This window comes from Narcine bancroftii, chromosome 1 (genome assembly GCF_036971445.1).
Source record: "Narcine bancroftii isolate sNarBan1 chromosome 1, sNarBan1.hap1, whole genome shotgun sequence".
Taxonomy (NCBI): domain Eukaryota; kingdom Metazoa; phylum Chordata; class Chondrichthyes; order Torpediniformes; family Narcinidae; genus Narcine; species Narcine bancroftii.
In genome coordinates this window covers 10,066,633-10,085,566 of record NC_091469.1, presented here as the reverse complement: position 1 = coordinate 10,085,566, position 18,934 = coordinate 10,066,633, and the positions used below count along the sequence as shown (strand labels likewise).

The 18,934-nt window shown below is 40.9% G+C and overlaps 1 protein-coding gene across 1 annotated transcript in view; it reads left to right on the top strand.

Annotated features, from left to right (window-relative positions):
• Window positions 1–18,934, top strand: part of LOC138763194 (trans-2,3-enoyl-CoA reductase-like) — a 144,630-nt gene that overhangs the window by 15,392 nt on the left and 110,304 nt on the right. The window contains exon 2 of the mRNA XM_069936978.1: window positions 16,379–16,430. Coding sequence (XP_069793079.1) covers window positions 16,379–16,430 — 52 coding nt within the window. The remainder of the gene's footprint in view (window positions 1–16,378; window positions 16,431–18,934) is intronic.

The window sequence follows — 18,934 nt, the reverse complement described above, 5'->3', positions numbered from 1 at the left end:
ATTTCAGTATTCCATCTTTGCATTCCCAACACCAAATCAGATTTCCACGTAATGGCAGAACATTTCTTAGATACAACTAAATTTAAATGTAAAAATTCAACTTGATACATAATTAATTTTAATTTTAAACTAATCATTTTAATATCTCCTAATAAAAAAACAACATTGGGTCAAACAGGAGTTTAACTTTTAATATTTTTTCCAAGAATAATTCAACTTGTATCCAGAAGGTCTTAATTTTAGGACAAGTCAAATGAAGGAAAGAACCTATCTCTTTACCATGTCTAAAACATAAATCTGAAGATATTAAATTACATCATTTTAGTTTTTGAGAGTTTAAATATAATTGATGCAAAAAATTATATTGTATTAGTCCAAACCTTAAATTAATAACCTTAGTTATATTATCTTTACATAAATTCCTCCAATCATTTTCATCTATCTTTCTAATTAAATCAGTTTCCCATTTTAATCTTGATTTATGAATATTTGGTTTACACATTTTACTTTATAATAATTTATACATCTCATAAATAAACTTATATATAACTCCTTTATTAAGCAAATAATTCTAAAGCAGAGTGTCTAGGTAATTTTAAACTATAGCCCAACTTTTCAGTTAAAAAAGCGTTTTCTTGATGATAACAAAAAATGGTATTATTAGGAGTCTCATATTTTTCCTTAATTTGATTAAAAGAAATATATTTTGCCACTTCAAAACAATCCTCCATCTTTTTAATCCCCAATTGATTCCATATCTTTAAAAACTGATTTTTAATAATAAAAGGAAAAGTTTATTCTGATATAGTGGTGTTTTAGATAAAATCATACCTTTTCCACCTATCTCATAATCAATTTTATTCCATAATTCAATTAAATGTTTCAATATCGGTGGGTCTCTATCAACTAACAATTTTGAATTCCATTTATAAATAAATTCTTGCTCATGTATCTCATCAATTTTAACTAATTCTACATTTGCCCATATTGAAGACATATTTAAATTGAAATTCCACTAATAAATTTCAATTGAGCAGCTTTATAATAATTCTGAAAACGTGGAAGTTGTAGACCACCTAATTCAAATTTCCAGGTTAATTTTTCCAAAGATACTCTAACCATTTTACTTTCCCATAAAAATTTCCTAACAATTAAGTTAAGATCTTTTAAAAAAAAATTGAGGTATTTGACAAGGAATAGATTGAAAAAGATATTGAATAACATATTAATAACTCCAGATATTAAAGTTAAAAGTAAATCATTCCACCTATTTAAATCTTCTTTTATTTTATAACCCACTCATTGCCAGAATATTTTTCAAAACCTATTATAACAGTAACACCTTAAGAAAAATAAAGATTTATTAAAACCAGAATGTTATAGACCCATGACTTTATTGAATGTGGATTATAAAATTGCAGCTAAAGTTTTGGCGAATAGATTGAATGAGTATTTACCAGAGTTAGTTCATTTAGATCAATCTGGATTTGTTAAAAAGAGATAATCTGCTGATAACATTGCTAAATTAATGAGTTTAATCCATGCAATTCAGAAGAAATTAGATTTACCCTTAATTTTATCATTAGATGCTGAAAAGGCTTTTGACAGATTAGAATAAATTATTTAAAGTTTTAGAAAAATTTCAGTTTGAACCAACATTTATTAATTGGATTAAGACTTTATATAAATTCCTTTGGCTAGAGTAGTTACCAATGGACAAATTTCTTCTCCTTTTTCCTTAACCAAATCTGCTTGACAGGGTTGTTTTCTTTGTCACCAATATTATTTGTTTTGGCAATTGAACCATTGGGACAATCAATAAGACAAGATGTTAGTATTAAAGGAATTAGAGTTAATAGTGAGGAATTTAAGATCAGTATGTTTACTGATGATGTTTTAATTTACATAACAGATATCTTCATTATACAAGAAACTACAAGATTGTAGAAATATCTGGTTTTAAAATTAATTGGGGAAAAAAGTGAAGTTATGCCATGAGTTGAGAGGGATTATGATCGATGTAAACAAATTGCTCAATTTAAATGGACACAAAATCCAATTAAGTATTTTGGTATTAAAATTGGTAAACACTTTTTGTATAAATTAAATTATTAACCTTTACTTAAATACTGGCTGTCTGATTAAAAATGTGGCCAAGGTGTTGTGCTGTTCCTTGAGGAGATGAGAGAGATTGAATACAGGATAGATCTTTATGGTCCCTTAAAGTGGAGCTACAGATCTCAGTCTCCGAAGTCAGAAGATTGATTTGTAATTTATTTCATACCTGCAGGAACGATTAAGTGCAAAAATTGAAAAGCTTCTAATGCAAACATCCTCAGTGATATAAAAGTACCCCTTTATAAACCATCATTACAGAGAATGTATTAACAGAGTTAACTTAAATGGTATGGATCACAGTCATAAAGTTCACAGTTTTGACTTGTGGCATTGCAGCTCACATCACTGGGTGGGGGGTGGGGTGGGGGGGGGGAGACTGTCTTTATGAGATCTTCACATTCTCCCATGGAGACTCCGGTTTCCTCCTACATCCAAAACACATGCGGGTTGGATGTCTGATTGGCCGCTGTAAATTGTTCCAGTGTGTGACTGAATGGTTAAAGTTGATGGGAATGTAGAATTTATGCGGCATTAGTGTACGTGGGCGGTTGATGGTCAACAGCAGCTCTCTGGGCCGAAGTACCTGGCCTTGCCCTATATCGTGAGGGTGGCACGGTTGGTATAGCAGCTAATGCATTGCTCTTACATTGCCAGTGATTGGGACTGGGGTTCAAATCCTGCACTGCCTGTAAGGAGTTTTGCACGTTCTTCCTGCGTCTGCTTGTGTTTTCCCTGGGGGCTCCAGTTTCCTCCCACTGTTCAACACACACTGGGGATGTTAATTGGGTTCAGATTGAGCAACATGGACCTATGGACCAAAATGGTTGGTTACCATGCCTTATGTCTATAAAATCATGAGAAGAAAGTTTTTCCTCAGACCAGCAGAATCAGTAACCTAGGGTCAAAATTGGGGGTATGAGGGGGGTGTGGGGTGGGGGGGTTAAGAGATTTAACATGAACCTGAGGGTAATTTTTTTTCATATCAGCTGATGGACGAATGCAACAGGAGGTGGTTGAGACGAGTTATTGCCATGTTTAAAAAAAAATGGTTGGATGCATGGATAGGATGAATTTAGAAGGATACTCACCAAACACAGGCAGGTGAGACACATGTGGGTGGGACATTTTAGTTGGTGGAGGCAATTTGAGTTGAATTTCCATGTTCTATGACTCTCTCTTTCTATGATTGAAAAAAATGATATAGAATCCTTCATAATTCAGTCCTCTTTAGAAGTGGAAAACAAAGAATAAACTAATCTTACCTTACAGAGATAAGGATCAAATACTTTGAGAACAAAAATTATTTCAATTGAATATTTGGGAATAATTTGAAGGCAATAAAGATTCACTAATTAAGGTATAGTGCAAAAAAGGTGAAGATGTCTGTGAGACCAAATGATGAGAAGATGTGAGTCAAAATTTTTGGTTTGGTACAGGAAGAAAAATGGGTCTTTGATGAAGTGGGCTATTGAAAAGGTTGAAGATTTTGAGTGCCCTCATAGACTCAGGTATTTGAAGAAAGTGATAAGTAATTCTACTACCGTTCTGGTTATACAATTCCAAAACCAATTTATCCTGTCATGAACATGACAGTAACATTTGTATGAGGCTTGAAACCATGTCTTGCCAAGTTAAACACATTTTTTTGTCCTTTTAGCATTTTTTATTCTACATTCCGGTTACTGATAATTGTCTGAATATATTAAATGGACTCTTTTTGTTTTGTTCATTTGCCAGAAAAAGGCCATTGGTGACAAGTAAAACTTTTGTTACCAGAGAGTGTAGAAATATAGATTGGTTAAGTAAGTGTGCAAGAGTCTAGCAGATAGAGTACAAAATAAGGAAATGTGAGGTCATCTGCTTGGGAATGAAAACCTGTATATTGGACTACTATTTAGAAGATGAAAGATGGTAACAAATTTGTACAGAGAGTGTCGGGAGTGATTGTACAGGAATCACGAAAGGTTGGCCTGGAGATGCATCAAGTCAAAACGGTTAGCCCAATGCTATTATAGCACCAGCACCCCAGGTTCCAATCTGTCACTGCCTTTAAGGAGTTTGTCCATTCTTCCTATGTCTGCATGGGTTTCTTCTGGCGCTCTGGTTTCCTCTTATGATCCAAAGATGTATGAGGTTAGTAGGTTAATTGGGCACACGGGTGTATTTGGGTGGCATGGGCACGTGGGGTAGAAGGGCCCATTAACGTGCTGGATCTCTAAATTAAAAAAAAATGTAAGAAGTCAAATGGGATGTTCACCTTCATTGCTGGAATGATCGAATTTAAGAGGAAGAAGGCTCTACTGCACCTGTACAGGGTATTGATGAGGCCACACCTGGAGTACACCATGCAGTTCTGGTCTCCTTACTTGAGAAAGGATATACTGGCTCTGGAGGCCATGCTGAGGAGATTCACCAGGTCGATTCCAGAGATGAGGAGATATTGAATAGCCAGGGACTAACCTCATTTAAGTTTAGATGGATAAGAGGTGACCTTATAGAGAATTATATAAGAAATAGATAAGATAGAAAGAGGGTAGTTATTTCCACTGGCAGGTGAGACCAGAATTAGGGGACATAGTCCCAAGATTTGAGGGAGTAGATATATTTCAGAGATGAGAAGGAACTGCTTCTCCCAGATCACAGTAAATCTGTGGAGTTTGCTGCCCATTGAAGCAGTAGAGGCAGCCTCATTGAAGGTACTTAAGACACAGTTAGATAGATTTTGAATAGTAGGGGAATTGAGAGATACAGAGAAAAGGCAGGTAGGTGGAAATGAGTCAATACCTAGATCAGTGATGATCTTATTAAGTGGGAGAGCAGATTCAACAGGCCAGAGGACTGACTCCTGCTCCAAGTTCTTATGTTCTCTACTTACTCAAGAAGATATGGTGATCCACCATCTTAATTTGCTATTATCTTCAGGCAAAGGTGTCCTGTTTGTTGGGATTTCCAGGATTTTAACCCTGCATACATAAAAAAAAATATTTTTTGTAGCCAGAACAGAACTGGAGGGCACTTAGAGAAAATCCAGAAGATGACAGCATTCCCATGTACCAATTATTTCTGATCTTCATGGGATACAGTGGTTGTCAAGTACTTTGGGAGGGTAACTGCAGGACATATAGTAAATGGTGCACACCACAACATCTGTGCCCCAACTTTGGGGGCAATGTTTAGATTTCAATGGTGTCAAGCTTCTTGGATGCTATTGGAGTAGTTTTATATCTATGTATCTCCAATCCACACAACTGGAATATATTATACAGAGTTGTGCAAAAGACTTACAGGTGTGAAGATGTATCATTTGCTACAGTATACCCAGTCTCTGACTTGCTTTAGTAACCATATATTTTATGTGGTTGGCCCAGCTGAATTTCCAATCGATGATGTCAATGAAGATGTTAATTGTGGAAGACTCGGCCATAGAAAACCATCGATTATCAAGGCAATGTGGCATATTGTTACTTGCCCCTTGTTAGCAGTGGTCTGAATGTTGCCAGGTCACTCTACAGTTAGACATGGGCTGTCTTATTTGTTGGCAAGCATAATAGAGAATGAATATTGGAAAGGCACGTACCCTCATTGCATCCAAATCAAATATTCTACATATAAAAGTTATCACGGTGAAATTAATTTTGAACAGAAACACCCCCATGTTTATTGACTGAGGTCCAGACAGCATTTATAATGCAAAGTGGTGAATAATCTCTCATGCTGTGGTAATTACTTTGGTATTTTTTTAATGACTAAAATGATACATCTGGTATCAGTGCAGATTGATAAAGAAAAGCTCATCCGTTCATCGCTGATCATGAGTATTATTAAACAGTGCATTATTAATTAATGGTGCATGCAAAACAAGAACAACTCATAAATGTGATTAATTTTGATGGGTTTGGCTGAACTGGGCAGGACGATTAATGATAAATAGTCCACCGATCTTTGTGCACTTATTCTCACTAATGAGGCAACTGTTCAGTAAATTTCACAAGTAGAAATAAAAAGTCTCAAAGATAGCACTCAATTGTTTTGCATCCAAGGAGAATGTTTATTGCTTACTTTTTATGATCACCTATTACATCTTCCTAGAACAATGGGTATTGAAAGTTTCATTACAAATCTTTTGTTCAAGATTCTTAGGGATGGGATTGACGAGCATTTGGCAAACCAAAATCTGATTAAAAATAGTCAGCATGGCTCTTTGAGGGGTAAGTTGTGCCTCATGAGCCTAAATATGTAATTTGGGGAGGATCAAATGAAATTCATGAAGTTAGGGTGGTGGATGCTATGCATATTAATTTTAATGAGGTGTTTGATATCATTTCCCATAGCCAACGCATCCTGTGGGCAGGAGACCCATGGGTTCTGAATTGGCTTGCCCACAGAAGGAAGAGGGTGGTAGTAGATGGAGAATATTCTGCCTGAAGGTTGATGACCAGTGGTGTTCCACAGGGATCTATTCTGGGACCTCTGCTCTGTGATTTTTAACAATGATTTGAATGGAGGAGGGGGTGAGTAAGTATGCCTGCAGTGAAGTCCAGAGCTTCTGTAAGAAGTTTGTGCCTTCTCTTCATGTCTGCATGGGTTTCCTCCAGGTACTCCCGTTCCCTCCCACCATTCAAGTATGTGCAAGGTTTGTAGGTGAATTGGTGAATTTGGAGGGACATGGGCTTGTGGGCCCACAAGGGCCTGTTAAAGTAGTACATGTTTGGAAAAAAATTGGAACATTGAGTTTAATCTGGAAAAGTATGAAATTATACATTTGGGAAGGTTGAACTTGAAGATGGAGTACGTGGATAACGTCAGGATTCTTAGTGTGGAGGAACTTGGGGTATAATTCATATAAACCTGAAGCTTGCCATGCTCGCTGATAGGCTAGTTAAGATGGCGTATGGTGTGCTGGCCTTTGTTGGTTCAACAGCCATAAGGTAATGTCATAGTCCTATAAAACTCTGATTAGGCAACACTGAGAGTGTTGTGTTCAGTTCTGGTCATTGCATGAGAGGAAGGATATGGAAACTTGAGAAAGGGTGCAGAAGAGATTTGCCTGGATTAGGGAACATGCCTTTAGAAGCAAGATTTACTAAGTTGGGGCTTTTTTCTTTAGAACAACAGAGGGAGAGGAAACTTAATAGAAATATAGAAGATAATGAGAGGCATAGATGGAGTGAGGAGCTACCATCTTTTTTTACAGGATGACAATGTCCATTACCAGAGAACATCTGCTTAAGATTTGTAGTGGAACATTCTGAGGTGATATCAAAGGTAGGCCATTTTTGCAGAGGATGGTAGACACCTTGAGTGCATTGCTGGGGGTGGTGTTGGAGGCCGGTACAATGGAGACATTTAAAAACCCTTAGGCAAATGGATGTAAGAAAAATAATGAGTTTTTGGTGTGATTTCGGGAAGGAGAGGAATGTTGTGGAGCAGGATTATATTGATCAGCACAACATCATGTAGTGTGTTCTGGGTTCTATGTTGAATGTTCTAGGTTCTGTGTGTTTGTGTGTTGCTCATCAAAGTGATTTAATTCCCATACATCTTTTTAAAAAGATAACACAAAATTAGAGGTGCAGTGGACAGAGAGGAAAGCTTTCAATCCTTTCAGAGGGATCTTGACCAGGTGGACAAATGGGCTGCAAATGGCAACTGGAAATTAATGCAGACAAATGTGAGATGTTGCACTTTGGAAGGACAAATCAAGTTAGGACAAACACACTATATGGAAGGGCACTGAGGAGTGTGGTAGAACAGGGGGGATCTGGGAATACAGATATATAATTCCCTGAACGTCATCTCACAAGTAGAAAGGGTCATAAATGAGAGCTTTTGCCACTTTGGGCTTCATGAATCAAAGTGTGGAGTATGGTAGTTCAGATGTTATGGTGAAGTTGTTTCAGAGATTGGTGAGGCCAAATGTGCAATATTGTGTGCAGTTTTGGTCACTAACTACAGGAGAGATATCAATAAGATTGAAAGAGTGCAGAGAGGATTTGCAAGCTTGTTGCATGGACTTGAAGAACTGAGTTAAAGGGGAAGGTTAAACAAGTTAAGATTTTATTCCCTGGAGCTTCGGAGAACAAAGGGAGATTTGAAGAGCTATGCCAGATTATGATGGATATGGTAAATGCAAGCAGGCTTTTCTTAGATGAGATTAAAAATGGAGGAAATGGATTAAGGGTGTGTAGAGCGCATCGGAAGAATCGAAGGCTTGTTGATCCAAACCAAGGCTTTTATTAACTAGAAAAGTGGAGCGTATCACATGTAGGTCAACCAGTTCAGAATGACCTGGTCTGGCTAGGAGCAACCCTTTAAGACCTGCCAGTAGGTGTGGCTTTGCTCTCAGCCAATCACAATCATCCTACATTATATATGATACATACACATTGGTGATAGAATCTGTACTATCACATTAAACCCTTCTTTGAGAATTGACCCTGGGGTGGATGGAGGGCTGTAAAAAAAAAAGGGTCCAGTGGAGGTTAGGGGCTGTACTGGTCAGGGGGCCTGAACATCTGACGTGACCACCGTGGCACCGGGATTGGGGTTGCCGGAGTCATGTTGTCGGCAGGCCCAGAGGGTGCGGCCACTGCTTCGCTCAATTCTCCAACAGCGTTGTCGACGGTCTGGCCTGAGCTGATGGGATGGTGCTGGTCCCTCTGTTCGAGCACATGACCTGGGGGAGAAGGATTTGGGGGAGGTTGCGTTGGAAGCACTCCTGGGCCTGATCCGGCTTGGGCTGAGTCCCTTACCGAGACTGTGTTCTTCCGCCCATCTGGGTACTCAATGTAGGCATAATGCGGGTTCGCATGGAGCAGAGTCACTCGGTCAACCAAGGGATCATTCTTTGAGTACCGGATGTGGCATCGCAGGAAGACCAGCCCAGGAACTGTAAGCCACACCAGTATGGTTGTTCCCAAGTCAGATTTCCTCGGGAAAGAGAACATTCTTTTATGGGGTGTGGCATTGATCGCGATGCATAGGAGGGAGCAGATTGAGTGAAGGGCACAAGTGAGCACGTCCTGCCAGCGAGAGGAGGGGAGACCTTTGGACCACATGGCAAGCATAACCGCTTTCCAGACAGTGGCATTCTCTCTTTCGACCTGCCCATTACCACTTGGGTTATAGCTGGTTGTCCTGCTTAAAGCAATACCATGCTCCAGAAGGTAATGCCGCAGCTCCGCGCTCATAAATGAGGACCCCCTGTCACTGTGGATGTAATTGGGGTACCCGAAGATGGGGAAGATGCTGTGCAGGGCCTCTATGACTGAAGAGGCAGTCATGTCCGAGCAGGACACAGCGAACGGGAAGCGGGAGTACTCATTGATGTTCGTAAGGATGTAGGTATTATGGTTGGTCGACGGTAGGGGCCCCTTGAAGTCCAAGCTGAGACACTCAAAGGGCTGGATGACGTTGGTGTTCTCTGGACAGAAGAAGTGGGGCTTGCACTCAGCGCACAACGGGCAGGCTCGAGTCATGGAGCGAATCTCCTCAACAGTGTAGGGCAGGTTGCGAGCTTTGACAAAGTGCACGAACCTTGTGTCCCCTGGATGACAAAGCTCCTCATGGAGTCTCTGCAGCCTGTCCAGTTGTATGTTGGTGCAAGTCCTCCTGGAGAGCGCTTCTGGTGAGTCGTTGAGTTTACCTGCCGATACAGTACGTCATAATTAAAGGTGGAGAGTTCGATTCTCCACCTGGCGATTTTGTCATTCTTGATCTTATCTCGCTGGGTATTGCTAAACTTGAAGGAGACCGCGCGTTGGTCAGTCATTATTGTAAAGTGCCTGCCAGTGAGGTAGTGTCTCCAACGACGTACTGCTTCGACTATGGCCTGGGCCTCCTTCTCGACAGAGGAGTGTCGGCTTTCAGAACCCTGGAGGGTTCTGGAGAAGAAGGCTACTGGCTGGCCGGACTGGTTCAAAGTGGCTGCCAGTGCAAAGTCAGACCCGTCGCTCTTGACTTGTAATGGGATGGCCTCGTCAATGGCGTGCAACGTTGCAGCAGCGATGTCTGATTTGATGCGGTTGACAGGGGGACAGGGCTTCGGTTGACAGGGGGAAGGAGGCAGTCTTGATGAGTGGCCGTGCCTTGTCGGCATGGTGTGGAACCCATTGGGCATAGTAGGAGAAGAAGCCCAGGCAGTGTCTGAGTGTCTTCTGGGTGTGGGGGGAGGGGGATGTCTATGAGGGGACACATGCAGTCAGGGTCTGGCATTACCACCCCGTTCTCTAACACGCAACCTAGAATTGCGAGCCGCGTGGTCTGGAAGACACACTTGTCAAAATTTTAGGTCAAGTTCAGCAGAGTTGCAGTCTGAAAAAATTTCTCAAGGTTGGCATCATGATCCGCAGATGGTGACATTTTCCAGACATGGGAAAATAGCTGTTAGCCCATTCTGGTCCACCATCTGGTCCATTTCCTGCTGGAAGACTGCGACACCATTCATGACCCCAAAGTGTACCCTGAGTAATTGATACAGCCGCCCATTCACTTCAAAGGCCATGAAAGGTCGGTCTTCTCGGCGCAACGGGAGCTGGTGATAGGCCGAGCTAAGTCAATGGTGGAGAACACGCGGTATTGGGCGATCTGATTCACCACATCCATGATCTGTGGGAGGGGGTACACATCCAGAAGCGTGAAGCGGTTGATTGTCGGCTGTAGTCAATCACCATCCGTGGCTTCTCCCCGTTTTTAACAACCACCACCTGGGCCCTCCAGGGACTTGAGCTAGGTTCGATAATGCCCTTGTCCAGCAGTCTGCCACCTTGTTTTTGATGAATTTCCTGTCTTCATAACTATATTGCTGGCTTTTGGTGGCCACAGGCTTCCAGCCAGGGATGAGGTTTCAAAGAGCACTGGCGGAGCAACTTGGAGGGTGGAGAGGCTACAGGTGAGACCCTGGGGTGTGGGAGTGGATGGCTCAGGCTGTTGCTGGCAGGAGGCTTCCGGGGTGGAGTGGTTACAGACAGACCTACAGGCCCCTCAAAGTGTAGAAAAACGGTTCGTAACTGGCACAGAAAAATCAGTCCCAGCAATACAGGGGGGCACAATTGGGGAAGGACTAATAGTTTGAAGTCTGTGAACGTGATGCCCTGGACTTTCAGGGTCACCACGCCTTACCCCTTTACCCCGGTCGAGTGCGATCTGGTCGCCTATGAAATCCTCTGGGCAGTGGGGAGTAATGCCAGTCCGCAATGGCGGGCCAGATTTGGGTGGATAAAACTGTCAGTTGACCCTGAGTCAAATAAGCAATTGGTAAGGTGTCCATGCACTTTAATCAGTTCCATTGCTTTTGTGAGGGGATGGGGGCAGTCCTGATCTAGGGTTACTGATGCAGTGACTTGTAATATAGACACTGGAGTCCTGTGATGATGTCACGCAACGTGTAGGTGGTGACGTCACAGAAACAGTCGGGCCGGAGCAGTCAGCGTTGAGGAGTTGGTGCTGCTGCTTGCAGCCTGCTGGGGGTGTCAGCCAGCCAACAGTAAGTGCTGGGGGTCGCTGCTTGCTGTCGGCGGTGGGGCGGTCAGTTGGGAGGTCGTCGGCAGTCGCGGCAGTGGGTACCGGATTAGTAGCGTCAGTCACAGCAGCGTGTCCCTGGTCACCATCGTCAGTAGCAGCGGTGGGTACCAGGTTGGTAGCGTCGGTCACGGCAGCAGGTACCTGGTCAGCTGCCTCGGTGGTTGCGTGTCCTTGGTCGGCAGCGGCGGCGAGTCCCTGGTCGCCAGCATCAGTAGCGGTGGCGGTGGGCTCAGCGGTGAAGGCGGCAGCATGCTCAGCAGTGATGGTGGCGGTGGGCTAAGCGGTGATGGCGGCGGTGGTTCCCTGGTCAGCAGCGGTGGTGGTCGTTGAAGTCAGGGCTGGGGCCTGGTCGGATGTTGCTTCATGAGGGAGGGTGAAACAGGCCAAAATCATTGCAGTGAGGGTGGGTTGTACCTTCCGTTCTTGGCGTCTGCCCCGTGACGTCTGGCGCTGCCGTGCAGTGGAGCCCTCGGGGATGCCATAGTCATCAATATTAGTAGTCAATGGCTGTCTTCTATCACTGCAGGGTCAGAGAGTTGTAAGTATATTTCGAAGCACCTCACCCAGTGCTTAAAGTCATTCGAGGCTGTAGCTGACTGTGGGTTGATGTTGAGGCGTTCCAGCTGTAGCATACGCTCCATCTCTTTAAAACTCTCTAATTAATAAAATTGTAGAATGTGTTGGAAGAATCAAAGACTTGTTGTTCCAAACCAAGGCTTTTATTAACTGGAAGACTGGAGCGTATCACATGTAGGTCGACCAGTCCAGAATGACCTGGTCTGGCTAGGAGCAACCCTTTCAGCTCTGCCAGTAGGTGTGGCTATGCTGTCAGCCAATCACAATCATTCTACACTACAATCTACACATATACACATTGGTGATAGAATCTGTACTATCAGAGGGTTAAAGGGGAAAAGTTTAAAGGAAACATGTGTGGAAACTTCACACAGAGCATGGAACGAGCTGTTAATTTTGACATTTAAGAAAAATTTGGACAGGTACATGGATGGGAGATACATGGATGGGAGGGCTATGGAGGGATTTTGTGTAGGTTCAGGTCAGTGGGACGAGGCAGAATAACAGTTCAGCACAGACCAGATGGACTGGAGAGCCACTATCTTTGCTGTGTTGTTCTACGGTTCTTTTTTTCTTTGGCTTGGCTTCGCGGACGAAGATTTATGGAGGGGGTAAAAAAGTCCACGTCAGCTGCAGGCTCGTTTGTGGCTGACCAGTCCGATGCGGGACAGGCAGACACGATTGCAGCGGTTGCAAGGGAAAATTGGTTGGTTGGGGTTGGGTGTTGGGTTTTTCCTCCTTTGCCTTTTGTCAGTGAGGTGGGCTCTGCGGTCTTCTTCAAAGGAGGCTGCTGCCCGCCAAACTGTGAGGCGCCAAGATGCACGGTTTGAGGCGTTATCAGCCCACTGGCGGTGGTCAATGTGGTTCGGTTCTAATAGCTGTTCAAATATCGAAGCTCATGAAGAATCCATTTTTTATTTCATTTGATGAAAAATATTCTTTCACACATTTCCTTAAGAATTTTGTGAGATGTTTATTTGATGGAAATTAATCAGGATCCATAGAGAACTTAGAATTATCCTCTCCAACGGTTTTTAAATTGCTATGTGTTACTCACATTCAATGTGAAGGGAGAATTAATAGTCAATTAAAAAGAGCTATTAAAATTGACTAATTAATTATTTTGTTTCAGTTTGCAATTATAATATGTCATTTAACCTTTGCTTAGATCAGAAGGAAAGCCTTCCTTCCAAAGAGGAGAGTCCCATCACTCCTCTCCCTTTGGTTACATCTGGTCTCTCCTTATCCAATCAGATTCCAGCACTGACTACCTTTGTCTCTAACCACCCCTCCCCCCCTCCACATTTTTCATGTTTCTCCACCTGACCCATTAGTTTTTCTTATCCCTCTCTCCCTTTGTTCAGCATCTGTCAATGCTCTGCCTCTGTCTGCTATGTTTCACCTCTGTCTGGTTCATTAATCGTAAGAAGGACCACTGTCCATCCTTCTTTCCCCTGGCTCAATGGAGTGTTCCAGCTCAAAACATCAACCATTCTTTTTCTCCCACTGATTCTGCTCATCCCACTGAGTTCGTTCAGCAGATGGTATTTGGCTTCTGAGTTTGAAACCAGGAAGCTGCTGATACAGTGGCCAAGGGTGTTCTCATGCTATAAAGCCTCAAAAGTTAAATAAATGGGACCCAACAGTATCTGACAGATGTTTTCTCTGTAAGAAGGAAACGGGAACAACAGTACGTGCAATTTGGGCATGTGAAAGTGGAAAAGTTTTGGGAAGATCTAAATCAGGTATTAAATAAAATCACAAAAAGCAACATAGCAAAAAATCCAGAGATCTTTCTTCTAAGTAATATAAGAAGTAAAGAACTTGGGTTCGATTTGGATAGAGCACAAAAAAGATTTATTACGATAGCCTTAGCTGTAGCAAAAAAATGTATTATGTCAACCTGCAAATTAGAAGATAGCCTGAGAATACAGCAATGGTACATAGAATGAATCAATGTATTCCATTGGAAAAAATAACATATAATTTAAGAAATAACATCACAGTATTCGAACAAATTTGGGAACCGTACATGGAACACAACAGAGAAGTCCTACCGCAGACCTCCACCCTCTAAAATGACAGAAGGAAAAGAAGACGAAATGAACTGACCCAGTGTGTAAAAGTAGAAGACACAAATATCTTGTTTATTTTCATTGTGTGATGACATTGTTTAATGGGTTTAATGTATCATATATGTTGAACGTTGAGTGAGTGGGGAGGGGGGGGGGTAAAGGAGGAAGGGAAGGGAGGGGGAAGAAGGGGAGAAAATGACACTGTGTATATTTAAGAGGGAAATGTTCGTGTGTATTTTGGTCAGTATGGTTCATAGTGTGAAAAATAAAAAATAAATTTAAAAAATGCTGGAATCAAGATATTTTATTAAGGTTGGGGGGCAAGGAAAGAGGAGGAAAAGTTAAGAAATTTGAAGACATCAGATCATGAAAATATATAAATACAAATAGGAGTGTGCTTCAGACGTTGAGTCAGTATAGGTTGGAGGATGGAAAGGGCAGAAGCTTCAAGTTGAACTTTGTAGATGGTGAAGTTAAAAAATGATTGAACATGAAGTAAAATATGGGATAGATGCTTGCTGGTTGGGATGAACATTGTGCAAGAGGGAGATGAAGATTTAGCTGGGAGCATTGTTTCCTTACCTGAGGTAGATTTCTGAATTGTACAGTGGGTGACTGTACTTTATATAGGATCACCAACTAGTTGCTAGTCTCATGGGCAGGCTTGCTTTCAATTGTTGATCCTAAGGGTTCATTCTTACTGAGGAGCCACATGGAACAACCCGTGACTCCAATTACAATGAAGACCTGTTGTCTGACGGGACAGGGAGATCAGATGGGGGGGGGGGTGTGTTGATTGTGGAGGCAGAATGAGGGGGATAGACACCCCAGGGTTGTGCTCCTTCTACCGTGAAGGGACTAACCTCTCTGAGGCTTCCTCTATTTTCAGTTGCCAGCAGATTGCCTAAGTTCTGGGAAACACAGATCTTTGGAGAAAGACCTACAAATCATGGATTCCCAATCTGAGTTGCATATTCCTTGTTCAAACCTAGGAACCTTCCGTGAAAAATCTAGATGTCTGGAGATTGTGACTCAGGATTTGTCTTGGTCCACTTCGTCAAGCAAACCCACCTCATCCAGGCAACCCAGCATTTCAGTATTTTAAGGGGAAGGTGGTGAAAGCCATTCTAGTTAACTTGATTACTAGTGTTTATTTCCAGAGACATGGAGCATTGTGTTCAGTTCTGGTTCTCTCATTATTGGAAGGATATAAATGCTTTGGAAATGATGCAGAGGAGAATTACTAGGATCTTGGCTGGATTGGAAAACATAACATATGAAGCAATGTTGAAAGCTAGGGCTTTTCTCTTTGGAGTGACGAAGGATGAAATGTGACTTTATAGAGGTATACAAGATTATGAGAGGGTTAGATATGGTGGAAAGCCAGCACCTTTTTCCTGGGGCAACAATAGCAAATACCAGAGGATGTGATAGAGTAGACTGGATGGCCTGATGGGCCTACTTCTGCTCCCATATCTTGTGATCTATTTAAGGCAGGTTGAGGAAAGTTTAGGGGAGACATCAGAAGTAAGTTTTTTTCACACAGAGTGGTGAGTGCCTCGAATATATTGCCAGGGGTAGTGATGGAGGTTGATACAAGAGGGACTTTCAAAAGACTCTTAGACAGGCACATGGAATGTAAGAAAAATAAAGGGTTACTGGTGTGAGGAAGGGAAGTGTTCAATTGTTGTGAAGTGGGTTTACAACATTGTTGGCTAAAGGTCCTTTTCTATGCTATAATCTACATCTAAGACCAACATTCCAAACATTCAATGGAGTCTCAAGCCATCTCATTCATTGTTGCCTCTTTTTTTCCTATTTATATAAAGATGATTGAAAAGAAGTTTGAATCAATCAGCTTTCTCACAGTAAACTTGAGGGATGGTGCTAATCTTTCCAAATTAAGTTACAGTTGAGAGCTCAGAGGGAGGTGATGGCCTCAACTCCACTGAAGCTGCTCTTGGTCAGTCAACACTCAAGCTGCACAAGGCAATCAACCTTTTTGCAGCTCTGGTTTACAGGCTGAAACAAAGAGCGAACCCTTTACAGAAATACCAAACACTAACTCTCAACTTTGTGCTTTTCAGATGCTTCCTTCTTTTACCATTGCTGACGTGAAGCAGAAGTTTTATAAAAGATGTAAGTCACACTCAGAATTTTTGGATTATTCATAGTGATATAATGCATAAGTTTGGACATTCCCCTGGATAGTTTGATTCATAATCTAGCAGGTGCTCAATGATAAACTGTTAAGTTGACATCTGATTTCATAATAAGCCAATGTGACATTATTCCGGTGGAGAGATTGCAATAAAAAGAGAGCAGATTCAATGAATGTAGTTCCACTGTTCCACTTGTAGAAAGTGATAAGCTATCAATAGAAGATAGACCCCAAGGATTTGAAAGTGGCATCTTTACCCAAAGACTGCCAAGATTGTGAAACTAACTATTGCAGAAGGTTGTGGAGGTGCTATCAGTCAGGTAGGTCAGGATCAATCAACACCTGACTCCAGTCTACTAATGGTCTCTTGTGATGACATGTATTGCTCAGGAAACTGAAACAATCTTTAAATCAGAGAAAGTAAACAGGTCTCTACCTCTTCATAAAATATCTTTCAACACATATACAGATGTCTCTGCCAAAGAATGCAAGCCACATTCAAGACAACCAATCAACAATCAGCTCAAATGGCTCATTTCAAGTCATTTATCAAGTTCAAATTTATTATTACGTGACTGTTCTTATACAACTAGATCATGGTGCACAAACATTGCTCACACAGTGCATAATAATTACATACATACAGAAAAGTGTAATACAAAATAAGCATAAATATTCCAGAATAATTTACTCAATTTCATTAGAAAGCGTTCCAAGGTTACAGAATAACATGCAGAAAGAAGCTATTTCCCAGCCTGGCAGGGCTGATTTTGATACTCCTAAATCTCCTTCTTGATGGTAGAAGGACAAAGGTCCTTTGTGATGGTTTATTTACAAGAACCCACCATGCAATCTTTAAATAAGCATTAACCTCTTATTCAGATCCCTGAGAATGGATACAATATTGTACCTACTTTAAATACCTCACCAGAATGGTGAAATATCACTAATTGGAATACAGGCATGTAAAGCATATGTTATGTTGGTTATGGGGAACTTCAATATGAAGGTAGACTGGGAAAATCAAATTGCCAATAGATTTTTAAATGTATTGTTATGTGCCCAGAGAATCCCAAAACCCAGCAGCATTAGATATTCACCAAGACAAATTGTTACTTAAACAAAAGTGGCTTTTAATTATCTTTAAACATGAAAACAAAATCACACTTTAACTTATCACTATTGACTTAACTAATCTAACTTAACCCCCTTCTAATTCTAAGCGTACGTGTATGTAATGCAATGTAAGTTCAGAAAAGTTCTTTGATTCACAGTCCAATCTCACTTCTCATTCCTCCAAGTTCACTGGTTGCAGGCAATTATTATACTGTGCACAAAATTTAACATTTATAAAATTCTCTAGGCTTTGGTGCTTGAAAGGTAAATGCTTACTGCTTGTTGGTTTTCGGAGAGAGATTTGTTGTTCACTGGACACCCACAACTGATTACTTTTTAATCAGCCACTTCAGTGTCTTGCTGAAGAAAGTTTCCCCCTCAGGGTTCTCCAGATGATAACCACTTTCTTTCAGGTCACCACAGAGTTCCTTTTTGTTTCCCTTATTTTTTTAAACTTTATTTAAAACTTCTAAAAACAACATAAAATCAATACCAACAAAAAAAAGTTTTTATACAATACAAATAATAGTAAACCCCCCTCCCTCACCCCCCCCCCAGCCAGCCCCCTCAAGGGGAGCCAAAAAAAAACATAAAACATATACAATATTTTAAGATATTTCCAAACCCATATATTCTAAATAAGATGACCACATTTTAACAAAAAAATAATAATGATCGTGTATGTTATATGTTATTTTCTCCTTATAAATACAAGATCTCAATTCATTATACCAACGACCTATATTAATCTCTACATTGTCTTTCCAAGTAATTGCTATGCATTTTCATGCCACAGATAACGCCAAACGTATCTGAAACGTATTCAAACCCAAGCCAGTCAAAGAAACCATATAACCCAACAAAATAATCTCGGGATCTAATGGTAATTTAATTTTAAATAATTTCTCCAAAACCAGCCTAACTTTTTTCCCAAAATGATTGTACCCTGTTGCAGGACCAAAATGTTCCAGTATTTAACCCACATCTAAAACAAAGATCCGAATTACTAAATCCGTATTTTTTCAATTTCTCAGGAGTCAAATATAACTGATGCAAAAAATTATAATTAACCAAACCATATCTTACATTAGTCAATTTAGTTACCCCCTTCATGACACATAACCTCCCAATCCTCTTGAGGTATAACATAAGTTAAATCACTTTCCCATTTATTTCTAGATTCCTCCAAATTTGGTTTATCCATAGTTTCCTGTAACAATCGATAGATATCTGAAATAAAACCTCTCTTTGGTATAAAGGAAATCAAAGATTCAAATTTGGTTAACTCAGGTAAACTCATCTCTTTACCATAATTATCCCTTATCAAAGCTCTAAATTGGTAATACACAAATAAAAAATTTGACGG